Source organism: Neoarius graeffei, chromosome 5, assembly GCF_027579695.1.
Source record: "Neoarius graeffei isolate fNeoGra1 chromosome 5, fNeoGra1.pri, whole genome shotgun sequence".
NCBI classification, from domain to species: Eukaryota; Metazoa; Chordata; class Actinopteri; order Siluriformes; family Ariidae; genus Neoarius; species Neoarius graeffei.
The window spans coordinates 8,804,741-8,825,263 of NC_083573.1; the positions used below are offsets into that span (position 1 = coordinate 8,804,741).

General features: G+C 40.9%; 1 protein-coding gene across 3 annotated transcripts in view; it reads left to right on the forward strand.

Annotated features, from left to right (window-relative positions):
• The window catches only part of wdr90 (WD repeat domain 90), a 59,199-nt gene that overhangs the window by 12,610 nt on the left and 26,066 nt on the right, over nt 1-20,523 (forward strand). For 2 of the 3 annotated variants that reach the window (XM_060921148.1, XM_060921149.1), the window contains exons 5-11: nt 10,338-10,508; nt 10,593-10,719; nt 17,769-17,842; nt 17,935-18,047; nt 18,162-18,386; nt 18,500-18,565; nt 18,704-18,772. In XM_060921148.1, coding sequence (XP_060777131.1) covers nt 10,338-10,508; nt 10,593-10,719; nt 17,769-17,842; nt 17,935-18,047; nt 18,162-18,386; nt 18,500-18,565; nt 18,704-18,772 — 845 coding nt within the window. The remainder of the gene's footprint in view (nt 1-10,337; nt 10,509-10,592; nt 10,720-17,768; nt 17,843-17,934; nt 18,048-18,161; nt 18,387-18,499; nt 18,566-18,703; nt 18,773-20,523) is intronic. The other variant, XM_060921150.1, reaches the window with a different exon arrangement.

Genomic DNA, 20,523 nt, shown 5'->3' on the forward strand with positions numbered 1-20,523 from the left:
GAACGTTGTTCGCTACAGCGCCCTCCACAATTATTGGCACCCCTGGTTAAGATATGTTCTTCGGTTTTTAAAAAAAAAAAATATAGGACAACAATGCAAAAAAAGAGAGAAATCCAACCTTTAATTCAAGTGCGTTTATTCAGTGGGAAAAAAATCCCACATTAAGAAATAATTATTTTACATGAAATCATGTGTGCCACAATTATTGGCACCCCTGATGTTAATACTTTGTACAGCCCTCTTTTACCAACAAGACACCACTTTTCTCCTGTAACATTTCACAAGATGGGAGAATACAGAGAGAGAGAGAGGGATATGCGACCATTCCTCTTTGCACAATCTCTCTAAATCATCCTGGGCCCTTTCGGATGCACTCTCCTCTTCAGCTCACCCCACAGGTTTTCAATTGGGTTGAGGTCTGGGGACTGAGATGGCCATGGGAGGAGCTTGATTTTGTGTCTGGTGAACCATTTTTGTGTAGATTTGGCCACATGTTTAGGGTCGTTATTTTGTTGAAAGATCCAGTGACGACCCATCTTCAGCTTTCAGGCAGAGGCCACCAGATTTTGATTTAAAATGTCCTGGTATTTTATACCCTGTCCACACTAGGGATTTTGTACCGATACGAAACTACTTTTGTACCGCAACACCTGTCCACACTAGCAACTATACCGGTACTGTAGCGGTATAACTGTATCGGTACGAAACCCACAAATGTATGGGTTTCATACTGGTACAGTATCGGTACTGTAGCGCTTCGCTGTAGTGTGGACAAGTGAAGCGGCTCTGTATCGATACGAATATAATGCGCATGTGCAAAGTCACACACCTCAATCGATGTCTTCACTGAATAAAATAGTGAAGAACGGAGATTCATTTGTTTCTTTCTCAACTGCCTCGCGCGCTTTATACGATTCGACTGAAAAACACTACGTTCACACTGCAAGGCTTAATGCTCAATTCCGATTTTTTTGTGACATCCGATTTTTTTGTGAGGTCGTTCACATTAACAAATATATGCGACTTGTATGTGATCCTCAGTATGAACGAAAAGCGACCTAAAAGTGTTCCGCATGCGCATTGCAGGATACGACGACGTCACACGCAGTGAGCATGGCCAGTGTTTACGGAAGTAACCTAAAGTTTCCTGTGAATGACAGTAGCCAGCATGGAGTACCTGGCGATGATGCAGTTGTTGCGACGGAGCCAGAACATGCACAATAGCCTGATGTTAAGGAGGAGGTTGAGAAGGAAGAGGGCAAGGGTTTTGGCTCAGGCGTTCTGCGGGGTAGTGACTGCAACCTCCGTTCAAAGGAACATCAAAGCCATGTTGTTGTAACTTTTTTTGAGAGACCTGCCGCCTACTTCAGCGCAGAATAGTGACGTTTGTGGCTTGTTGATGACGTGTAAGTCGGATGAATGCGACCTGGCGGTTCAGACTGAAGTCGCATATGAAAAGATCGGATAGGAATCGGAATTAGGACCACATATCCAAACAGCCTGGGTCGGATTTGAAAAAATCGGATCTGTGTCGTTCATATTGTCAATAAAAGATCGGATACAGGTCACATATGGGCGAAAAAATCGGATTTGAGTCACTTCAGCCTGCAGTGTGAACGTAGTGTAAATGACCACCAGAAATACAGACTGTACATTGATGATAAAAAGCACACACGTTGTTTCATCCGTACGGAAGCTGAGAGAGGCCCTTCATATAATCTTTTTTTTTTTATTCACCTTGTTATCCCAAGATAACGACATAATTAATTCAGGATCTCGAGAAAACAACACAACTAATTCGAGATCTCGAGAAAACAAAACCGTTATTTCGAGATCTCGAGAAAACAAAACAATTATTCCATGATCTCGAGAAAACAAAACAATTATTTCATGATCTTGAGTAAACAGCTGAGAAATGGTGCATTCAGGTGCGCCAAGAGACTTGGGATATGCTGACTTTGGGGCTATTTCTCATTCTGTATAGACGCAACTTTGGTCATTAGAAAGTCTGGAATAATCGATCACCTAATAAGGCAATAGATAGTTTTCACATGACGTCACAGAGTCGGGGATTCCCTAGTGGCGGCCATCTTGCAGGTCAAGCTTACCGTACGGGTGACTGAGCACACATTGTAACGCACGAGTACAAAGTCTTCAAAAGAACCCAAGCAGGCTATTTAAAGCTAGCAATGGTGCACACCTGTTGTATTCATGGCTGTCGTAATAGGTCAGATGATGACGTCAACCGGAGCTTTTATGGAATTCCCACTGTACGGGAGCACGAAGGCGAGCAAACAAAGAAACTCAGCATACAAAGGAGAAATCTATGGCTTGCGAGAATCAACCGCAAGGATTATCAGCCTTCCAAACACAGCAAAGTCTGCTCCGATCATTTTATAAGTGGTAAGTTGTTTGAATAAACAATCAATTGTGTTTAAGTTTGTTTTTGGAAACCAAAACATCATGTGAACAATCTCTGGAGGATGCCTAACTGGAACCGCCGAGTGTACGTTTACATTGTAATGTACACTTAATATCGCTCGTTTGTCACATTTCTATTTGAAACTTGTCACTTCACTCACGCAAGGGTCATTTTTGAAAAACATTTTAGGTCTATTCTGTATGATTTGATTTGTGTTTGGGATGCAAACAGCGCGCCTTTTGGTGGATGCCGGCTGAATCGCGCAGATCCGATTTTTTTTGGGGGGGGGAGGGGGGGCGTTGGAGTGTCTGATTATAATTTCAAAGTAAATTCTGTATTAAAATTACTAAATAAGCAAATGCCGTTACAGTCCATGAAACAGGAAGTATAAGGATGAGAAAAAAAACAGTTTAAATCGGAAAGCTGCGCACATTTGTGCAGCCCGGGCGGCGTGCAGGACTGCGTAAATGTGCGCAGCTTTCCGATTTAAACTGTTTTTTTTCTCATCCTTATACTTCCCGTTTAATGGACTGTAACGGATTTGCTTATTTAGTAATTTTAATACAGAATTTACTTTGAAATTATAATCAGACACTCCAACGCCCCCCCTAAAAAAAAAAATCGGATCTGCGTGATCAGGCGGCATCCGCCAAAAGGCGCGCTGTGAATATATAAAGTTGTATATATCAGACAGCCTTTAAAGTTTGATGAAATCAGTTTCAGGCTTTGGAGCAGGCTTTGGCAGTTTCAGGCTTTGGCAGCCCTGCATAGTCACTTGAAAATGCATCTTTGTCCACTTCGTAGGGGTCAATTCCCCCAATCAAGGCCAGTTTGGCTGCATACCGTTGTCGTGAGATGTCGTCCAATGTATCTATATACTTCTGTTTGCTTGATTTTGCCAACATTGATCTTTATTTTAGAAAACTGACTATATAACTTCATAAATTCGTCCGAGATAACGTAGCCGGTAGTGGCGATGATCCGTTTTGTTTGCCCCTCAAGATGGCGGCTGGGGGGCGTTCCCCGGAATGCCGTGATGTCAGTGAAAACTATCTATACTTTGATCAGGGGTTGACACAGGGAGAGATTGCATTAAGTCTTTTAATAAGGGATAATTTCAAAATTAGTCTGCGGCACCTCCGCAGAAGACTGGCCCGGCTTCGTCTCTGCCGACGGAGATACAGTGATCCAGCTGAGATCATGAAATAATTGTTTTGTTTTCTCGAGATCACGGACTAATTGTTTTCTCGAGATCTTGAACTAACAGATGCCATATATTCTCGGAAGGAAGTTACTCGGTAACCACGGAAACATTTCGCGCACGCGCATTTCAACTACCGTGAAAGAAAACCGCAAACATTTCTCGCTAGTGTGGACAGATGCACTAAACTGTACCGGTATACTTTGTATCAATACAGTTATACCACTTTCGTACCGGTATAAGTGTGAACACAGCATTAGAGTTCATGATGCCATGCACCCTAACAAGGTTCCCGGGGCCTTTGCATGGATGCAAACGGCGCACCTTTTGGCGGATGCCGCCCTTTTCACAGCTGTCTGGGGGACTTGTGTGAATCGTGCAGATCCGATGAGGGTTTTTTTTGGGGGGGGGCGAGGGGCGTTGGAGTGTCTGATTATTAGGGCTGTAACGATACACCCAACTCGCGATTTGATTCGTATCGCGATTTTTGACCCACGATTTGATACGCCCACGATTTTTAAAAAAAAATGTTTTTTTAAAGTAGTAAATTTGACTTATTAACATTTACTTACTTACATTAATTATTTAATAAATAATTCAGACCGCTGCAGAGAATGAGTAATATGTATGCAAAAATGAACAAATGTATATCCAAAGATTGTTTTATTTCTCAAAATAATACTGTTGAGCCGGAAGCTCTGTTTTTTTCGGTTCTGAAAGTCATTTTTCCAAATCGTGTAAATCCGTTAAGATTTTTTTTGGGGGGGTGGCTCTCTCACTGTCTCACTCTCATAGGGCCAATGATTTTCTGTGATCGCGGAAAACAGATGGAAATTACGGAATTTTTATGGTGAAACATTGCTCGCGTGTCAAAATGTAACTGCCGCAGAAGGCTTCCGCCCAAGCAGACATGCCTTCAGTGTTGCCAGATATCGCTAACGTTTTCCACCCCAAAATATGTTCAAAACCAGCCAAAAAGCACCTAAACCCGTCCAATCTGGCAACACTGCATGCCTTTCCGGTCAGGTGATTGTGATTGGCTTGTGGCACACCTAGCCAGCCAATGAGCTGCTTGTTTACAGATTCGCTCCCCGCGTCGCAACCAGAATGGCGACCGCTTAAAAGAAATGAATGCTCTGCCAGTGGCGAGTGTGGACGTTGCGTGACTCGCAGAAGATTGTCGCAGGTCGGCGAAAAAACGACTTACTAATAGATATAAAAAAATAAAAGTAATTTAAGTAAGTTTAAAATGTAATTTAAATAAAAAGTAAAGTATTCATAAATTGAAGTTTGGAAGCGCCTCTGTTTTTGGGCTGAGGAGAAGTTTGAAAGGGTGTACCGCGATTCTGCCTTCTTGTATCGCGATACGGATCGTGGCTCTGCGTATCGCGATTTCGATACGCATATCGTTACAGCCCTACTGATTTATAATTTCATCAAAGTAAATTCTGTATTAAAATTACTAAATAAGCAAATGCCGTTACAGTCCATGAAACATAGGAAGTATAAGTATGAGAAGAAAACAGTAAACCAGAAAGCTGCGCACGTAAAGCCAATTACGTAACTTACGTTGGACTGATGGAAATCCTTGCGCGTGCAGTGAAGTGCAGCCAGCAGCAGATAATGGCGCGCAGCCAATTGGCTTTACGTGCGCAGCTTTCTGATTTACTGTTTTCTTCTCATACTTATACTTCCTGTTTCATGGACTGTAACGGCATTTGCTTATTTAGTAATTTTAATACAGAATTTACTTTGATGAAATTATAATCAGACACTCCAACGCCCCCCCCCCAAAAAAAAAAAAAAAACTCATCGGATCTGCACGATTCACACAAGTCCCCCAGACAGCCGTGAAAAAGGCGGCATCCGCCAAAAGGCGCGCCGTTTGCATCCATGCTTTGGAAGAGAAACAGGCCCACAGCATCACCGATCCTCCGCCGTACTTCACAGTGGGCATGAAGGTGCTTTTCCGCATACTCATCTTTTGTGATGCATTAGTGTATGTTGCCAAAAAGCTCTATCTTGGTCTCATCTGACCAAAACACACGGTCCCAGTACCGCTTAGCGAACGCCGGACATTTACGTTTATGCTTGTGAGAAAAGGCTTTTTCCGTGCACGCTTCCCAAACAGCTTGTTGGCATGTAGATGGCGCCTGATGGTTGTTATGGAGACTTTGTGACCCCAAGATGCTACTCTTTGATGCAATTCTCTAACAGTGAGCTTTGGAGAACTTTTTACTTCTCTTCCCATCCTGCTCACTGTGCGTGGTGGCAAGATAAACTTGCATCCTCGTCCAGACTTGTTTGCGACTGTTCCAGTTGTTTTAAACTTCGTGATGATTCCTCTGACTGTAGATACGGGCCGGCGTAGGCGAGCGGCTATTTTCTTGTAGCCGTTGCCTGACTTATGAAGGTCGACACACATCTGCCTTACTTGAACGGTGTGTTCTCTTGTCTACCCCAGGGACGGCATTACAGAAAGTTCCTATCTTAAGTCAAAAGTTAAGATGGGACAGCTGTGAGATAGGATTCTTTTCAGTTTGGTATTACAGAAGCAAATCCTAACTTCATTTAGGATTCTTATCTTATCTCGAGTTAGGATTCCTAAATAACCGATCGAAACATCTATGATCGCCTTTAATGTCTGTTACCTAGCAACGAAAGCTACACTGTGTCTCATGAAGTAACGTCCAGTGATCTCTGGCTAGCTGCTACAACAGAAACAGTACCCTACTACAAGTGACGACTTGACACGAGACAGCAAGAGACGTAAACAGTATGGACAAACAACGACGGGCTTTAAATTTTAAACCGGATGAAATTGAAACGTTATAACCGGGAGAGCCCCATGTCGACGAGTCAGCCTCTCTAAATCTGGCCGCAGTTTATCAGCTAACTGTATGATCATCGGGGTAACCGGTAGCGATTTATCAAAGTTTTGTCATCAAACCTTAAAACGTCGTTTTGGTCTACCAACTGCCTTTCAATAAACAAATTCCGGTTACGTTGTTGTCGCCTCAAAAGCAAAATACCTGCCATTCTGTCTAATAGTAGACTACTAGCTGATTTATACTGTAAAAATGACAGTTAGGACAGCGGTGGGGATATCCTAAAGTTAGGACGGGTATTTTAAGAATTTTTTAGTTTTTTTAGAAGTTAGGATGCTTCTGTAATACACTTTTCTTAACTTGAGATAGGATAGGACAACAGAGTTAGGAACGGCTGTTCTGTAATAGCCTTTTCCTAAATATGATCCTAAAGTGCCGTTGCCACGGGAACTAGACAGATAAGATGAGATTCTCAAGTTAGGAACTTTCTGTAATGCGGCCCCAGGGAAACAGGATGTGATGAATTACTAATTAAAGGTTCCTCGATACTCTGATCAACTTTTTAAACTATAGTAGAAATGATAGAAATGCTTCAATTACATTTATTTTCTAGGAACTATGGGTGCCAATAGTTGTGGAACAGGTGATTTTATGAAAAATATTTCTTAGTCAGGGATTTTTTTTTTTTTAAATTCACTTGAGTTAGGGGTTACATTTTTCTACAATTTTCAGTGAGAGATTGTTTCTACAATAAAAAATTGAATTTATTTTAAGGCTTTTAACACATCTTAACCAGGGGTGCCAATAATTGTGGACGGCGCTGTACATTAAAGACCTTGAGTGTATTCTTATGTGGACCTTTTTTACATTGATTATTAGTATTCACTCCTTGCTGGCTCACCAGAAGTGTTCCAGGCACATAATGCTGATAATAGTCTTCTTGGTCACCTTAAACACCTTCTGTGTGTTGCTATGCAGACCCTTTCAGGCTGGTTTTTAATGGTCGCTCCTGGCTGGCTCGCCACAAATGTAACAGTCTGATTATAAGGCAGATGATAAGCAACTATTGAGCAAGGCTGAGCAAAATATTGCGGTTTGTTAGTGGCAAGCAAGCGGCGAATAATTGCTTGCGAGACACTAATAAATCATATTTTTTTTCGCAGTGCGGTTTTCATCAAATCCTGCGCTCTGATTGGCTGGCGAGCGGGTCCGTATCCTACGGTACGGACCCCGGGTACAGACCTCTGGCGACTCGTTCGTTCACAACAACAACAAACATAGTAGCAATTTTTGTCAATATTTATCTTTTCTATAAGATTTATTTTTGCCAGCATTTCTCAGGAGAATAGCATTAATTTTGCATCATGGATAGCGATAACGACAGTCTTCACAGCGAAAGCGAGTTTTACTACCCTGAGGAAGAAGAAATAAAAGAAAACATTTCAGGAGAAAGCTAAAAACCTGTAACTGTTGCTAATGCCGAGCAAAAACATGGCTGAATCCTGAATGACTCCTATTTGTATAAATAGGGGACTACATAGGCGGCAAAATGTAGTTTTTTTTCCTCCCATGGAAGTGCACTTGTATATCGAGGAGGAAGCCATTTGCATTACAGCCGTGAATGAGGATTCAAAATGGCGGCTCGGCTCGGTTTTCCCTTTCGGGCGCTCTCGTTTTCTGTTAGAATTTGGTAAAGAAAAAAATATATATATTATTTGCCAGCTTAAGGTCGGTCCGTATGGTGAAATACCGTGACCTCGGCCTTGAATACTGACCTCGGCCCAGAGGGCCTCGCTCAGTACTTTCAAGACCTCGGTCACGGTATTTCACCATACGGACCTCCCAGCTGCTTAAAAACATATATATGCAGAGCCTAATCTAGGAATTTGAAAATAGGGGACAGATCCCTCACTAGCTGTAGAAACGGGACAGAAAATATTAACATGGGTAAAAATATCCCTCATTTGTTCCAGTTAGTGGGGACAGAAAAATAAGTAATACATTGGTAGATATTTTCAAGAGTACATCTATAAACAGAACAGTTTTATTAATCTTTACTTTTAGAATATCATTAACATAATACTAAATTGAACTTTCAACAAGAAAAATTAAACAAATTACTAAAAAAAAAAAAAACTAGCAATCATGTAGAATGTGTAAGATTACCAGGACTACAAAAATGCAGAAAAATAGGCTTTACTTATCCAAATGCTCCTGTTGGTTCAAAAGTTAAAGTGCAGAGAACCTCACAGCACAACATGAAGTTACCTTCAAATATAATATAAATGCCTCAGCTTTCATGTAAGAAAAAAACTATTAATACTAGTACTGTGTGCAGGCAGTCTCTCCTGAAGACTAAATTAAACAATAATTATAAACTCATAAAATAAATGGCTCAGGCTTCATAGAAGAAAAAAAAAACAATTTGAACAGAATCTCACAGTATGATGCTGAAGCTGCCTAAACAATGGAAAATAAAATACCATTTTGGCAAAAATGTTGGCATCCATTAATTTTTAAGTAAAAAAAAAATAAAGTGCACACAGTGCTTCACTGTAAATATAACACACTTTCAGTAACAGAATTTAAGCCTATTCATGCAATGTTGCCAGATACTGCTGATGTTTTCCAGCCTAAATATGTTCAAAACCCGCCAAAATGCACTTAAAACCGCCCAATCTAGCAACACTGCGCGCATGCTGCTTCTCTTGAATGTATACACGGAAGTAAGGCGGAAGGTAGTTTGTCGACGTCATCGCAAGACGACGCCAACGATTGGTCAAATTTGCGGGAAAGTTGCGGTGATTGGATAGAATTGCAGCACCGCCCTGAATTCGCAGGGATTGGTTGAATTTGCGTTGATGTTGCAAATCACGAAATCCTGGAGGCTCTGAATGTTATGTTTGGATGAGACAGAACGATATGCCATGTGCTTTTGGGTATTTTTAAAACACTTCACACAATTGGTTGAGATACACTGTCTTCCGGTTCAGTGGCCAATGATGTAATAGTTCACAAAACTGTTTTACCCGCTAAATAAACCATTCGGAATACTTCGGTCCTTTCCGATATTTTCCGATTGGTGTGTAAACAACGCTATATTTACCGCAGTGCTTGCTAGCTGGTGCTGACAAATTGATACGCACAAGATTCAGTAAAACGCGACTACACGCTCTCTACTTATAAATGCGCGACAAAATGAATAGATACGCGATATCACTCTCGCACCTAAAAAGTGGATGTGTGACAGACAGATAAAAACCGCGTATTATCGCGTATTACGCGCCCTAGATTAGGCTCTGTATATGTATATATGTATTTTGTGAAAACAGAGTTCAAGAATTGTTTTATCATTCATTTTGTAAAAAAAAAAAACAACCCACTGATTATAAAGTTTGCGTGATGAGTCAAATGATGATAAAGAAATCGGATGCAATCGCTGTTTTATTTACATCTCATAGAACTTAAAATCCAAAAGTGCATCACTGCGCACGAGTTAGACCATTATTTGCAGCAAAATGGCTTTCCACCGTAATGCGCACGAGCGGACCGTTATTTGTCGGCAGTCGTTTGCAGTTCGCTCAGCCAATCAAAATGGCGTAAAAAAAAATAATTCGAATGATAATACTATTTGTTCCGAGTTAAAATCTTTGGGTGCGTTCTTATGCAGATCCTTTTAAGCTTTTCAATGTTCATTCCCGGCGAGCTCACCAGAAATCTCAGACAGATAGTCAGGCAAATGACGGACTTCTTTGCGTCTTAAAGTCGTCGGATATCTTATTATGTATACCCTTTTTAGGCTGGCTTTGATTATGTACTCCTGGCTGGCTCACCATAAATGTATCTTGAATATAACGGGTCCTAACATGGCTGTCTGCGTTTTAAGGTCTGGTGGGTCCGGCCCCAGTGGGTGTGCGCTGGACGTGCCTGATGATGGACCTGCGTCACGTGCTTTCCGTCTACCTGAACAGAACGCACAGCCATTTGAAGAGCGTCAAACTGTGTGCCAACATGGCCATTAAAAACATTGTCACCAGCGACCTGCTGCTGGACCCTGGTACACGCTCATATTCACGTTAAAACCAGTACACAAAACAATACGGTTGTTTGTCTCTGTTTTAATCATGCTTTGTGACTATAGGTCTGTCGTTTTCTGAGTTCCGGCAGGCGGGAGTGATGCTGCCCGAGGGCACGGCTCCAATGCCCAGAGACATGTGCTTTCCGGTGCCAAAAGGCAGCAGCTGGCACCAGCTCTATGATTCCATCAGGTACACCACACACCTTCCCGTGCTGCAATAGGATGTTATGAAATAACTTCATTCAGTATAAACAGCCTTGACCTCACCATCCTCACCTTGCATTATTTTCTCTCTCTTGAAGTTGTCATGTTACCAGAAGAGTAACCAAAAAGCCCTCAGTCCAAAATGTTGGAAAACTTAAAGCTCCAGCTTTACAAAGTGCCGACACTGGAGACTCCTTCCATAATTATTCGTAAACATCTCCTCCTTACAGAGTGCAACAGTTCTGCACTTTTTGAAGTCCGAGCGTCCTCTGTTCAAATCCCTAAGAATGATAAAATATTAGAAAACGTATCAGCACCTTCTGATCAGTCTGGTCTAAAAGTCTGTATTTTGTTGCTTATGGTGTCCCCATATTAAAAATGCAGAAGCGTAGACAGCTCAGCTTCTGCTATTAAAGACAAATAAAAAAAAAAATAGGTGCCCTGTGGGTCCATATGGCTACTGCTGATAAATAAAATTGCTTTCTGATCCCATGTCCATACAGTAAATATAGCATATACTAGTGCAGGGCTTTTCAAAGTGTGGGGTGCACACACACACCCCCGGGGGGCGCCAGAGTTCTTCGGGGGGGCGCAACGTGAGGAAAAATAAACCAGAATAAGTTACTATTGCGGACATTTAGCGAACTTCAGCTAGCCTTTACCAGAGACAAAATGGATCGAATTTTAGTACCTAAAGCTACAGTGAGTGAGGAGACAGAGTCTGGGCCAAGCAAAAAAACAGAGCCTCCAGGATGTTGCGATTTGCAACTTCAGCGCAAATTCAACCAATCCCTGCGAATTCAGGGCGGTGTTGCAATTATATCCAATCACCGCAACTTTCCCGCAAATTTGACCAATCGTTGGCGTCGTCTTGAGGTGACGTCGACAAACTACCTTCCGCCTTACTTCCGTGTATACATTCAAGAGAAGCAGCATGCGCGCAGTGTTGCCAGATTGGGCGGTTTCAAGTGCATTTTGGCGGGTTTTGAACATATTTTCGACTGGAAAACGTCAGCAGTATCTGGCAACATTGCATGATGTGCGAGTCAGTGTTTATGTAGGCTAAAAGACCCACTGACAATCATTTCGTATTAATTTTTAAACAATATATGACTCCAAAGATAAATTCTGGTTTTAATTCTTGGTTTAACTGTCCGTTTTAAACATCAGAAGTAATTTTAAATTTCGCGCAGGGAGATTGACCTGGATATGAACTGGGCTCATTCAGAGATGCCGGAAGTGACGTCACATCAGTGTGTCGTTTTTGTTTACAAGTCACTATGTTGGTTCAGTTCTCACAAGTCTTGTGATATTGAGCTGTGGTTTTGTTGTGATTTCCTTGCGTGAAAAAGTTAAATGGCGTCTAACCGAAAAGGGAATATATGTGTGGCTTACGGGTGTTCTAACACCACGTCGGCAGGAGTGAAACTCCATTCCTTTCCTTGGAAAAAACACCCTGAAATAGCAAAAGAGTGGGAAAGAAACGTTTCCAAAACACGTGCGAACTGGAAGTCAACAAAATGGTCACGTCTCTGTTCAGCACATTTCGAGGAGCACGGTTTCACTTTGTCGTCCAGAACTCGAAGAACGTTTGATCCAACTTATCCACTGGTGTTGGAGGAGTCAGCTGTGCCGACGTTGTTTGACAGGCCCGGGCCGAATCAATCTGTCAAAAGAGAAACCGATGACAGCAGACCCCCCGAAGGGGCGGTCAAAAAGCGAAAGTCCGGTGGTGCCTTTGCCAAAAGAGAACGAGCCAGGGTACGTCGCTATGTGTTGTTATTCAATACATGTATGTTGTTTAAAATTTGTTGTAACGTCACAAATGCGTCTTATACCATTGCATATTACTTATCAATAGGCCAAAGCAGCTAATACCAGTAATGTACAACAACTGAAAGGCCAATACCTTGTTTCATATATTTAGTTAGGATAATATACATGATTATATGTGTGGAGTGATAGATACAAGATGTCATCCGGCATATTTTGAAAGTTTGTGAACCCTTTAGAGTTTTTGATATTTCTGCATAAATATGACCTAAACTTCTGGTAGCTACTGTATCTAACATGATCTAACAGGAGCTTAGACATGATGTTTTTTGGAGTGGGACCAATAGTGTGACGTGACCAGGACCATATGTTTAAGACATTATGCTGTTTAAACAGAATCTTTAATAGACGTGAGGGCAGACAATCTCGATAGCTTCCCTGATTCATGTTTTGTTTTCATGCAATCCAGAACGACATACACTGATGTGACGTCACTCGCCCTAGCGGCAAAAACGGGCAAATGGCTCATGGCGCTTGTAGAAGCCGGGGCAAAAAACACAAAATCGGCTCTGAAATTCTTGATTTTCTACAAAGACGACCCTTTATTCAAGTTGAGTTTTGGATATTTTATTTCACAATACAGCAATAAAACAATAAATACACATATTACGTGGTGTAAAAAGTTGTCAGTGGGTCTTTAAATTCTGTTACTGAAAGTGTGTTATGTTTACAGTGAAGGACTGTGTGCACTTGATTTTTTTTTACTTAATACAAGAAATTAATGGATGCCAACATTTTTGCCAAAATGGTATTTTATTTTCCATTGTTTAGGCAGCTTCAGCATCATACTGTGAGATTCTGTTCAAATTGTTTTTTTTTCTTCTATGAAGCCTGAGCCATTTATTTTATTAGTTTATAATTATTGTTTAATTTAGTCTTCAGGAGAGACTGCCTGCACACAGTACTAGTATTAATAGTGTTTTTTTCTTACATGAAAGCTGAGGCATTTATATTATATTTTAAGGTAACTTCATGTTGTGCTGTGAGGTTCTCTGCACTTTAACTTTTGAACCAACAGGTGCATTTGGATAAGTAAAGCCTATTTTTCTGCATTTTTGTAGTCCTGGTAATCTTTTATATTGGTAAAGTTGTTTATAGGACCATTTCTCAGTGTCTTTTTTTTTTTTAATCAATAGTTTTCAGTAATAACTTAATATTTAACATATCACTCAATTTTATTCACAAAAAGAGAAAATCGCAACAACTTCTCGCAACTTTCACTTCCTCCCGCAATGTAATCGCAACAAAAACCTAAAAAACACTGCAACTTTCATCGCAATTTTTTTGGAAAAAACCCACAACATCAGACATTTTAGCCTGCAACAATCACAAAAAAGGCCCGCGGAATCCTGGGGGGACTGAAAAAGAAGGAAGTATGACCACGATTATTTAAAGTTTGGATTTTCATGGACTGGATCTGAAGATGCTCCACTGCCACAGTGTGTTGTCTGCCAAGAGATGCTAGCTAACGATGCTATGAGATGTTTAAAATGTGTAAAACAAGATGTTTTAAAAAGCACAGATGTTTAAAATGTGAAAAAGAAAAAAAGAAAAATGTGTACAACAACCATTTTTTAAAAATACGAATGGAACATTAAGTATAGCAACAACAAAAATTGTAAGGGGGGGGCGCTGTTGTTTATTTGCTCTCCGAGGGCGGGGTTAACTCTCCCACACTTTTTGAAAACCCCTGTACTAGTGCATCTCAGAAAATTAGAATATTGTGAAAAAGTTCAATATTTTCCATCAGTTATTTAAGACGGTGAAAATGTTATATATTATAGACTCATTACACATAAACGAAAATGTTTCAAGCATTTTTCTATTTTAATCAGTATGGCATACAGTACAAAAACAAAAAAAATCTCAAAATATTAGAATATTTCATTTCGAGTTTGAGTAAAACAGTATGAACACAGTGTATCTCTCGGTCTAGTTCAGTACACACAACCACAATCATGGGGAAGACTGCTGACTTGACTGTTGTCCAGAAGATGATCACTGATGCCCTCCACAAGGAGGGTAAGCCACAAAAGGTCATTGCTGAAAAGGGTGGCTGGAAAAGGTGCGCAAGCAACAGGGATGGCCACAGTCTTGAGAGGATTGTCAAGAAAAGTCGATTCAAGAACTTGGGAGAGCTTCACAAGGAGTGGACTGAGGCTGGTGTCAGTGTATCAAGACCCATCACGAACAGACATCTTCAAGAAAGGGGATACAACTTTCGCATTCCTAATATCAAGCTACTCCTGAGCCAGAGACAATGTCAGAAGTGTCTCATCTGGGCTAAGGAGAGAACGAAATGGACTGTTGCTCAGTGGTCCAAAGTCCTCTTTTCAGATGAAAGTACATTTTGCATTTAATTTGGAAATCACGGTTCTAGAGTCTGGAGGAAGAGTGGAGAGGCACAGAATCCAAGGTGTTTGAAGCCCAGTGTGAAGTTTCCACAGTCTGTGATGATTTGGGGTGCCATGTCATCTGCTGTTGTTGGTCCACTGTATTTTATCAAGTCCAAAGTCAACACAGCCATCTACCAGGAGATTTTAGAGCACTTCATGCTTCCATCTGCTGACGAGCTTTTTGGAGATTCTGATTTCCTTTTCCAGCAGGACTTGGCACCTACCCACAGTGCCAAAACTACTACCAAATGGTTTGCTGACCATGATATTACTGTGTTTGATTGGCCAGCCAACTTGCCTGACCTGAACCCCATAGAGGATCTATGAGGTATTGTCAAGAGGAAAATGAAACACCCGACCCAAAAATACAGATACGCTGAAGGCGTATCAAAGCAACCTGGGCTTCAATAACACCTCAGCAGTGCCACAGACTGATCACCTCCATGCTACACCGCATTGATACAGTAATTCATGGTAAAGGAGCCCCAACCAAGTATTGAGTGTATAAATGAATATACTTTTCAGAAGTTGGACATTGCTGTATTGTAATTCCTTTTTTTGATTGATCTTGGGGAATATTCTAATAATTTGAGATACTGGATTTCTGATTTTCATGAGCTATAAGCCATAATCATCAAAATTAAAACAAAAAAGGCTTTAAATATTTCACTTTACATGTAATGAATATAGAATATATGAAAGTTTACCTTTTTGAATTAAATTATGAAAAAAAGGAACTTTTTCATGGTATTCTAATTTTTTGAGATGCACTAGTATGTATGTATGTATTTTTTATATATATATATATATATATATATATATATATATATATATATATATATATATATATATACTCGATGAGGCAGGAGCCACAAAAATGAAGCGTAATCCAAAAATGAACAGTTTTTAAAAATCGCAGAAGTAAAATATACCAAGTGTCTGTACTTTTATATTATTCTCCTCTTACCTCTTACAGCTTTCGAAACTGAAACCTCTGAACCGAAGCTGACATGTGACACGCTGTAGCCAAGACCCAAACTCTTAGACTACGTTCAGACTGCACCCTGAAACGACCCATATCCGATTTTTTTGCCCATATGCGACTTGTATCCGATTTGTTATTAACAATCTGAACGACACAGATCTGATTTTTTTCACATGCGACCCAGGCCGCTTGGATATGTGGTCCTAATTCCGATGCATATCCGTTATTTTCACATGCGACTGCAGTCTGACCGGACAGGTCGCATTCATGCGACCTACACGTCATCAACAAGAGACAAACGTCACTATTCTGCGTTGGCTAATCCCGCCTCTTTGGTGGAAAACAACAACATTTGTACAGTTTTCAGAATTTAAATAGACTTTTATAGAATTGATCAAGCTAATGGTGGATTTGGTAGGGACCTGGATGTTGATCTGTTAGCCTGATTAAATAAAACAGTTTCTATAACTGATTTATAACTTAAACCATCCTGTATTACAAGATTATAAGATTGTTCTGGAAATTTCCAGTGATTTGACACCTTCGGTCTCATTAGCCGCCGCCACAAAAACCACATCGCCAGGTCTCGCCTCATCTCCATAGCAAACTGCGCTGGTGTTTCTGCACCTTGAGCCAGCGCTGAGAGAAGTTGCAGAATTCAGCTGGCTATAAACACTCTAAATAAATATGTATAAAAATGTAGAAAAAGTTTAATAATATGACGAAATAAATATGTGCAAATTATTAAGCCTGAATTAAGAGTTTGGTAATACAGCGGCCGTATCCCAAATGACTGCCTACTGAAGCTCGAGTGCACTATATAGAGTTTAAAAATCCATTACTTCCTAGTAACATGTAGTGCACTTATATAGAAATTAGAGAGACATTTAGGAGTCAACCCTCGTTACCAGGCTACACGTTTTCATTTCAGTTCAGAAACAAAAACACACACGAGACCTCACACTTTAACACTAACCAGATAATCAAACAAACAAAAAAAGAAATCATTAAACATGAAGAGTGCGCTTTTTTTTTTTTTTGTTTACGTATTACGTAGATGTGCTTACTACGTGTCAATTTGCGCATGCGGGACACTTTTGGGTCGTTTTCCGTTCATATTGGAGATCGCATACAAGTCTCATATAATTGGTAATGTGAACGGCCTAACAAAAAAATCGGATTTCACAACAAATCGGATACGGGTCGCTTCAGGTTGCAGTCTGAACGTAGTGTTATTTCCCGGAAAAGGCCCGGCGCTAGAGCTCAGTGGTCTCGGTACTCTTTTCGACAATTTCCTGTAACAACTCAGAAGTGCGTGAGAGCTACGTCACACGTGAGGCCACTGGCCGAAGAAGGCGAGGAAAGGGGGACGACCTGGAGTATGTTTTAAAATAGGAATGCGCTTTCCCTGCATAAACATGTCTGAAAGCGATTTCTTTCGTCTCGTCCATTTATTTCGAATAGTGAAGCGAATTCTATACACTCGCCGGCCATTTTAGTAGGAACACCTGTATGCGTACGCGCATGTGCGGTGCGCTATTGTTACACTCGTTCTTACAACACGGCGACGTGGTGGCTCCTGTCTCTGTGAGGCAGCAGCCACGATGATGGCCAAAAACAACGACAAAAAAAGACATGCGTGAATATGTTATTTTCCGTAAATTCATAATTAGTTCCAAAACTCAGTCGAAAAACGTTTTCTTGAACGCTTTTTGTTTACAACCGCAGAACACGAATGCATTTCTTTTTGAGTCACTTCCCGTGGAACGTTTTTCGTTAAACTCTTAAAATTAATCCATGACGCTACGTGCGTTTTTGCAGATTTCCTTCTGACGGTACAAAGATGCCATTTGACTCCATACAGAAAGGACCGAGCACTCAAGCCTCAACTCCACGTGAGTGTATACTGTATTTCGCTGCTTATTTGGACGTAGATCGCGCCTTATCGCTTCTTCATAGCTCCTTGTCTCTCTCGCACACTCTGTAGAAGAACCTCTGGATGACAGAAGTCCTTCTCGGGAGGAGAGCCGCAACGGGGCCGTCAGCAATCCCGTGCAGGACCGTGTCTCCCTCATCCAAAAGATCACCACACCCAAACCTGTGAGTCTAGCTCGACTTCCTGTTTACACTGCACGCGTTGTCAGAAACTCATATGTAACACCATGTCGTTAGTAAACTGGAAATTGGGAACCGGATCGCTTTTGTTCTGTGTAGCATGCTAAACAACGCTCACTGCTGCACACATCCAGCCTGCCCGAGCTTGCCACAGCGCTGTCTGGAGACGAACGAAGCGCCAGATCTACAGGCCAAAGGTCACAGAGCGAGGAGGAGGAGGAGAAGGGCAGGCTGGCGTGTGATGACCGAGACAGCGTACATGTGTACGCTCACTACGAGGATGATGACTTCAGCGCCTCTTCAACAGACAGCGATGAAGTGGCAGTGAGTGATCCAGTGTTGTGTGTGTGTGTGTGTGGTCGACTGTCCTTCACTCCTTCATCTTGTGGTTTCAAAGTGCAGAATGTGTGTTTATCAAGAGTGCGTTTCGTGTTTAGGCGGTCAACGCAGCTGTTCCTCGTCCGCTTCCTCTGCCTACAAGTAAACCAGCAAAGCAGCCAAGTGTGAGAGGCATCCCTTTATGAACAATTATGAATAGAAACATTCTAATATTTTTGATAACTCGTGCAGTTGGATGAAGAAACAGGTACTGCACTATTTATATGCCTGATTTTGTGTGTGTGTGTGTGTGGTGGTAACAGAAGCTGCACCCTGACCCCATACTGAAGCTGAGCAGAATCGTTGGCTTTGGTGGAGCAACAGTGAGATGTGTGAGTGAGACAACACAGTACACACACATTGTCATCAATAATACGTATAATACTTAAATAACTTCGTATTAATTAATGATTGTGTATTATTTAGCAGCTGAGAGGTCCGTATAGTGAAATACCGTGACCGAGGTCTTGAAAGTACTGAGTGAGGCCCTGAATACTGACCGAGGTCACGGTATTTCACCATACGGACCGACCTTAAGCTGGTAAATAATATATTTATTTTTGTCTTTACCAAATTCTAACAGAAAACGAGAGCGCCCGAAAGGGAAAGCCGAGCCGAGCCGCCATTTTGAATCCTCATTCACGGCTGTAATGCAAATGGCTTCCTCCTCGGTATACAAGTGCACTTCCATGGCAGGAAAAAAACACATTTTGCCGCCTATGTAGTCCCCTATTTATACAAATAGGAATCATTCAGGATTCAGCCATGTTTTTGCTCGGCGTTAGCAACAGTTACAGGTTTTTAGCTTTCTCCTGAAATGTTTTCTTTTATTTCTTCTTCCTCAGGGTAGTAAAACTCGCTTTCGCTGTGAACACTGTCGTTATCGCTATCCATGCTGTAAAATTAATGCTATTCTCCTGAGAAATGTTGACAAAAATTGCTACTATGTTTGTTGTTGTTGTGAACGAGCGAGTCGCCAGAGGTCTGTAACCGGGGTCCGTACTGTTGGATACGGACCCGCTCGCCAGCCAATCAGAGCGCAGGATTTGATGGAAACCGGACTGCGAAAAAAATAAATGTGTGTTATGAAATGCAATGTGTTTTTTTTTTATTTATTACTCTCACTATTTTCATTTAAATTATCGTAGCTGTTAGTTTGAATTAAAATTAAAGCTAGACCGCCTTTCAGATTTTTTTCAAGTGTAGGTCATAAAAAGAATTTTCCCCGACACTGTTATTTTTGTTACGCGGACTGAAAGCTACTGAATTCGAATCGCAGACTTCCAATTTTATTGTTTTTTTTTTTTTTTTTTTTTTTTTTTAAACAGAACAATTAATGAATTTAAGGCCACATGGCCCGAAGTTCGCTGCTATTTTTTCCTGCTTCACTTCAATTCAAGATTCTACATCGTGCATTACGTCACGTGCTGGGCTTTCCCCGTTCGCGCAAGGCATTATGGGATACGAATTTGAAACAGGAGAGAAAAACGGAGGACGCGAGTGCGCGAATGAAACGTGAAAGACCGCCGACAGTAACGGAAAGAAAGCAAGAAGAAAAGACGTTAGGTTATGTACGAAGGAAAGGAAACGCACGATCAAACGAATAAATTTCAGCGCTCAGCTGTTCGTTTCGTGACGGAATGATGGAACTTCCTCTGTCTGCTTGACTGCTCGATTTCGTGCGCATTATTTGCTTCAATCCCCTCAAATTAAATCACTTCCCAGCTGTATTTTGTGAGATATTACAGAAGTAAACATGCATCACAACAACCAAATTTCAGAGAGAACTAAATTTCACCGATGTTTGGAATCGAAAGGCCGTCTAGCTTTAATTATATTAAACCTGTCATTATAAAATATGAATCTGGTCCAACTATTATTATTATTATTATTATTATTATTATTGTAAGGTAGTATTTGGTTTTTTTTTAATCTTCGTTATTTATAATCAGAGGTTTTACATTTTTATATTAATAGTAGGGCTGTCAAAAGATTAATTTTCTTGATCGCAACTAATCTCAGAAATTTCATAGTTAATCGCGATTAATCTTGATTTACTTTGCATGTGTAAAATTGATATTTT